Source organism: Emiliania huxleyi, assembly GCF_000372725.1.
Source record: "Emiliania huxleyi CCMP1516 unplaced genomic scaffold EMIHUscaffold_434, whole genome shotgun sequence".
Lineage (NCBI taxonomy): Eukaryota > Haptophyta > Isochrysidales > Noelaerhabdaceae > Emiliania > Emiliania huxleyi.
In genome coordinates, this window is record NW_005198729.1 from 35,244 (window position 1) to 41,392 (window position 6,149).

General features: G+C 71.2%; 1 protein-coding gene across 1 annotated transcript; it reads right to left on the reverse strand.

Moving 5' to 3' along the window:
- Positions 1 to 3,282: 3,282 nt before the first annotated feature.
- EMIHUDRAFT_244816 (hypothetical protein) lies at positions 3,283 to 3,987 on the reverse strand (the record flags this gene model as incomplete). The annotated part of the gene is made up of 3 exons (XM_005769035.1): positions 3,283 to 3,360; positions 3,601 to 3,724; positions 3,896 to 3,987. The coding sequence occupies 3 exons, from the start codon at positions 3,985 to 3,987 to the stop codon at positions 3,283 to 3,285; spliced, it is 294 nt and encodes a 97-aa protein (XP_005769092.1).
- Positions 3,988 to 6,149: the final 2,162 nt, after the last annotated feature.

Below are 6,149 nucleotides of genomic sequence, written 5' to 3' on the forward strand. Positions count from 1 at the left end.
CCTCGCCCTCCTCCTCGCCCTCCTCGCCATCGCCGGCGCGGTCGGCCGCCCGCAACGCCGCCTGCGCCGCCAGCAGCGCGTTGCGCCCGCCACCGCACGTGTGCGCCTTGTGCTTGCCGCGGCAGGCCGGGCAGTCCTTGGAGTCGAGCTCCTGTGTGGTGAGGGTAGTGGTGGCAAGGGCGAGCGTGGAGACGAGGGCGGCGGCGGCGAGGGCGGCGGGGGCGGGGGCGGCGGCGCGGCTGGAGGCGAGGGCGAGAGCGGCGGCATGCCGGACGGCGGCGGAGGCGAGGAGACGCGGTGAGAATGCGGCGCGCAAGGGGTGAGCTCGGCACTGAATGCATGGGGAGCGGGTGTGGGCACCGCGGGTGGGATGGCAGGGCGACAGGGAGGACGAGGGGCGGGGCGGGGGGGGGGAGGGGGGGAAGGGGAGGGGGGGAAGGGGAGGGGCACAGCCGGGGGCATCCGCATCTAGGCTTGGCTCCTTGCTGCCTCGACCCCGGCCGCCGCGGCCGCCGGCGCCGCCGCCCCGGGCAGCCTTTGCGATCGCCGAGCGCTTTGGCGCGCGGCCGCCGCCGCGACTGGCGCGGCCGCGCGCCGTGCCTCGCGGGTGCCGCACCGCGCCTGCATGATGAGCGCCGCCAACGTTGGGGCGGGAGTGTGGTGTCTCGCGCAGCGTACTCCGAGCACCGCGTGAGTACGAGGGAGGGAGAGGGTGGATGCAGCGGCGCGCGCTCGAGAGCGGCGGGAGATATGGGGAGATATGGGGAGATATGGGGAGATATGGGGAGATATGGCGTCATCAACGGGTGGCAGCCCGCCCTCCCCCGCCGCCCCATGCAACAAAAGACGGGCAGCCGGACTCCGTCTCTCCTCGAGCGCCGGCTGGAGCGCGTCTGTCGCGTCTAGGGCTCGAGATGGGGGGAGAGGCGTGGAGATGTGGGGGAGGTCTGCGCGACTAGGGGCGCCGCACCCCCTCGCGTGCCCCCCCCGCCGCGGCTTCGCGCTGCGCCGGCGTCCGAATCCACTGCGCTGTCCGCGTCGGCCGGCGCTGCAGACAGGGACGCGCAAGCGGAGGCGGAGGCGGAAGCGGCAGCGGCGGCGGCGGCGGCTGCGGCGGCGGCGGCGGCGGCGGCGGCGGAGGCGCGCCCGCGCCCCCGCCCGCCCCGCCCCCGCCCCCGCCCGCCGCCGCCGCGCTTTGCAATGTGCCCTGCCTGCGCGCTCTGCCGGCCGCGGCCGCGGCCGCCCCGCCCGCCCGCCTTGCGCGCGGTGGTGGGCGCGGTGTACTCGCCGGTGCCGTCGCTGCTGCCCGACTCGTCAGACTCGCTCTCGCTGCCGCTCTCGCCCCCAGAAGCGGGCGGGCGGTATCCTACGCGCGCGAGATACGGGCGAGATCTCGCCGAGATCGGGCGAGATGGCGCGCCCTCTGGCGGCGCGGCGTCCGACACGGGAGCCCCGAGCCTCGGCCGAGAGCACGCCTCAGTTCGGCGAATCTCGGCGAACCTCGGCGGATCTCGGCGGATCTCGGCGACTCTCACGTCGGGCTACGCGTTGCGAAGACGCCGCGTCCGCGGCTCTCGGCTCGCTCAATCTCGGCGCATCTCGGCGCATCTCGGCTCATCTCGCGCACCTGAGCCGGGAGGCCCGTGGCGGTAGGACGGCGGGTAGTGCCGCGCGTACGCATTCGGCGCGCCCCGCAAGGGCGGCAGCTCGGGCGGCGGCGGCGGCGGCGGCAAGTCCGGCCCGTCTGCGCCGAGCCTCAGGATCTCTTCGGACGGCTCGACCTGTCCGTCTGGCAGCATCACGCAGATCGGGCAGAGCCAGACGCCGCCCGGAGACGCGTGCAAGCCGACGCACTCAAGGTGGAACCACTCGGTGGTGCAGTTTGGGTTGTCGCAGCAGACCATCTCGGCGCAGCCCGGCGACGAGACGCGGCCGCAGAGGCAGTACGTGCGGTCGGCACGGAAGGAGCTACGGAGGAGGGTGCCGAGGTCTAGCCGAGGTCTAGCCGAGGTCTGGCCGAGGTCGAGCCGAGGTCTGGCCGAGGTCTGGCCGAGGTCTGGCCGAGGTCTAGCCGAGGTCTAGCCGAGGTCGAGCCGAGGTCTGGCCGAGGTCTGGCCGAGGTCTAGCCGAGGTCTAGCCGAGGTCTGGCCGAGGTCTAGCCGAGGTCGAGCCGAGGTCTGGCCGAGGTCTGGCCGAGGTCTGGCCGAGGTCTAGCCGAGGTCGAGCCGAGGTCTGGCCGAGGAGAGAGTCGCGCCTCCGCTTGTTGAGCTTGCCCGTGATCCCAAAGCCGGCGAGCTCGGGCGCGTCCCATGAGGAGAACTCGCGCCCGATCCCTCCGCTCGACACCTAGGTCAGGTCAGGTCAGGTCAGGTCAGGTCAGGTCCTCTTCTCCACACACACGAGGTGGTAGGGCAAGGGCCAGGCAACCCTCGCGTCTCCCCTCTGACGACAGGAGCCCCACGGCATTCAAAGTGCAAGGCCCAGGGCGCGTGGGTGAGCGGTGTGTGTGTGTGAGTGTGAGTGTGTGTGTGTGTGTGTGTGTGTGTGTGTGTGTGTGTGTGTGTGTGTGTGTGCTCGACACCTATGTGGCGCGACGAGTGAACACCAGCTGTGAAGCATAGCACACACAGCATCGAGTGTGTCGTGTCGTCACACGCCGGCCGACCATCGCCGGCATACAAGACGTGTGTCGTGTAGACTACAGGGTACTCAAACGGGGTACGAAGAGGCTGTTGCGTAGTGTGGTCATATGGTAGTCTCTGTACGTAGATGGTGGTGTGTGTCGTGTGTGTAGCAGTATATGGCCACCTGCCGCCCGACCATCACCGGAGCGCCAGCCACCCCCACCGTGTTCGCGTACGGAACCACGCCCGGCGCGCCGCCGCCGCCGCCGCCGCCGCCGCCGCCGAGTGGGGGAGCGCCGCCGGCGGTGCGGATGGCAGCGGCGGCGGCGGCGGCGGCGGCGGCGGTGGAGGAGGCGGCGGCGGTGGAGGAGGCGGCGGCGGAGGCGGAGGCGGAGGAGGAGGCGGAGGAGCCGAGCGACGCGTACGACGAGCTCGAGCCGACAGACTCCGAGCTCGCCGAGTTGCTCATGTGCTCCGAGCGGACGTATGGCGGGACCGGCACCGCACCGGGTGGCAATCGCCGCCCCGCCGCCGCCGCGGCCGCGGCGGCGGCCGCCGCGGCCGCCGCGTGGCCGGTGGTGGGGAGGGCGCCTGGTGGCTGGCTGTGGCCGTAGGCGGGCTGGTCGCCACGGGGAGACGCCATCGCCGCCTTGTGCGCCTACGCGTACCATACCTCCAGAGTGGTCGAATCCAGCGTGGGTTCAGTCCCGTGGGTGGTGAGGTAGCAGCCGTGAGCCTGCGTGCTGAACACACCGACTTGAGGGCGGGAAGGTGGTGTTGTGCAGAGCGGCGCGTGAGTACGAGGGGCTGCTGCGTGTCCTCTCGGGCGCGGGCTGGACGACAAGAACATGGGCTCCGCTTCTAGGCAAACGGGCCATCCCACCGACGGGAGATGGGGGGGGAGAGACGGGGAGAGACGGGGAGAGATTCCGCTTCTAGGCTTGTGCGCCCACTGCCGCGCCTGGAGGGTGGCCACCTCGGCGCGCGAGAACTCTCGCTGCCCGTCCGGTGCGAGCGGCGGGTCTAGCAAGGTCACCAGTGGCACCGAGCGGGGCGGCCCGGGCGCAGGCGCGAGTTGCTGCGCCGTCGCTGAAGGCATCCTCGGCAGCGACGCGGCCAGCGATTGCGCCGCGCGCGCGTGTGCAGCAGCGTGCTGAGCGGCGGCGTGCTGCGCCGCGGCACGCGGCGAGCCCGCGCCGCTCGCCGCCGCCGACAGCAACCGGTGGTGCGCGCTCGCGGCGGCGGCGGCGGCGGCGGCGGCGTCGCGGCACCCGCATGCGGGCGGTGCGCCCATCGGTGTGCTGGACATTGGCGGGCCGTAGCGCGCGGCGTGCGCGGCGTGCGCGGCGGACGCCGCGTGCATGTGCGACGGGTGCAGGATGCCAGGCGGCGGCCCGCGAGGCGGTGCGTGGGCGGCGTACGAGGGCGGCGGCGGCTGCTGCGGCGGCTGCTGCGGCGGCTGCTGCGGCGGCTGCGACGCGCGTGGCGGCGGCGGGTGGTGCTGCGGGTGGTGCTGCTGCGGGTGGTGCTGCTGCGGGTGGTGCTGCGGGTGGTGCTGCTGCGGCGGCGGCGTGTTGAGCGCGTCGAGCTCGAGCTCCACTTTGTCCAAGTAGCGGTCCACCATGTCCCTCAAGTCGCTTACGACTGGAAGCTTCCGGGACGTCTCGCCCATGCCTCCGCCGCCGCCCATGCCTCCGCCGCCGCCCATGCCGCCGGGCCCGAGACCGCCGCCGCCTGACCGGCCATGACCGAGGCTGCCGCCGCCGCCCGCCCCGCCACCAGCCATGCCGCCGCCAGGCATCGCACTCGCGCTCGCGCTGTGCGTGTACGCGACCTACAGGCCGCGAGTGTGAGGGCGGGGTGTGCGGACGGGCCTCGCGCCGCGTGTGCGCCGCACTGCGTGACCACGCGGCGCGACGCGTGGAGTAGTGGTACCACCCCACAGCGCTGGAGGTCGCGCCGAGTCACGTTCCGGTGGGAGTCTGCGGCAGTCACTGGCCAGGGCCGTGCCTCCACCTCTCTAACTGCCTCACTAGGAGTCTGCGGCAGTCACTGGCCAGGGCCGTGCCTCCACCTCTCTAACTTCCTCACTAGGAGTCTGCGGCAGTCACTGGCCAGGGCCGTGCCTCCACCTCTCTAACTGCCTCACTAGGAGTCTGCGGCAGTCACTGGCCAGGGCCGTGCCTCGCCCTCTCTAACTGCCTCACTAGGAGTCTGCGGCAGTCACTGGCCAGGGCCGTGCCTCCACCTCTCTAACTGCCTCACTAGGAGTCTGCGGCAGTCACTGGCCAGGGCCGCGCCTCCACCTCTCTAACTGCCTCACTAGGAGTCTGCGGCAGTCACTGGCCAGGGCCGTGCCTCCACCTCTCTAACTGCCTCACTAGGAGTCTGCGGCAGTCACTGGCCAGGGCCGTGCCTCCACCTCTCTAACTGCCTCACTAGGAGTCTGCGGCAGTCACTGGCCAGGGCCGTGCCTCCACCTCTCTAACTGCCTCACTAGGAGTCTGCGGCAGTCACTGGCCAGGGCCGCGCCTCCACCTCTCTAACTGCCTCATAGGAGTCTGCGGCAGTCACTGGCGAGGGCCGTGCCTCCACCTCTCTAACTGCCTCACTAGGAGTCTGCGGCAGTCACTGGCCAGGGCCGTGCCTCCACCTCTCTAACTGCCTCACTAGGAGTCTGCGGCAGTCACTGGCCAGGGCCGTGCCTCCACCTCTCTAACTGCCTCACTAGGAGTCTGCGGCAGTCACTGGCCAGGGCCGTGCCTCCACCTCTCTAACTGCCTCACTAGGCGCATTGCGCTGCGAGCTAGTGTGCGAGAGGGTGAGGTGTCCAGGCGCTGGTCAGGCTGCGTCTCCACCTCTAACTCACTACCTAACGGCACTGGCCAGGCCGCTGCCCCGCCCTCTCCAACTGCCTGACTAGCCCGTGTCCCGAGTGCGATTCCCAGCGCACAGACAGACAGACAGACAGCCGCGGGTCGGCTCTCGAGCCCCTCGTGCGGAGCGTGTGTGTGCGCACGTGCGTGTGGGCCTGTCCTCCGTGCTACAAGGGGCCTCGTCACACTGACTCACAGTCTGACTACTGTCTCACCTGTCTCACCGAGTGCCCCTCGTCATCCAATTAGTGACGCGCATGAATGGATTCGTGAGATTCCCACTGTCCCTCTCTACTGTCTAGCGAAGCCACAGCCAAGGGAACGGGCTTGGAAGAATCAGCGGGGACAGAAGACCCTGTTGAGCTTGACTCTAGTCTGTTCCTGTGGAACGACTTGTCGGTTTGAATCGTACAGCCTCTCTCCCGTGCAGCATCTAGAGCGCGCGACCGCAGCGGCGGCGGCGGTCGGTGCGGGGTGAGGTCCGGGCGGGAGGCCGGGCCGAGGCGCCGAGGAGCTGTCGCACCTGCCAAGTGAGGGGCAGGGGCTCTCACGCCCCTCCCGTCTTCGGCCTGCGTGCGCCGCTGGCTCTCGGTGCGGGGACGCGCGCGCCAAGCTGCGGGCGGCGCTTGCGAGCGGGCGAGGGGGGGGG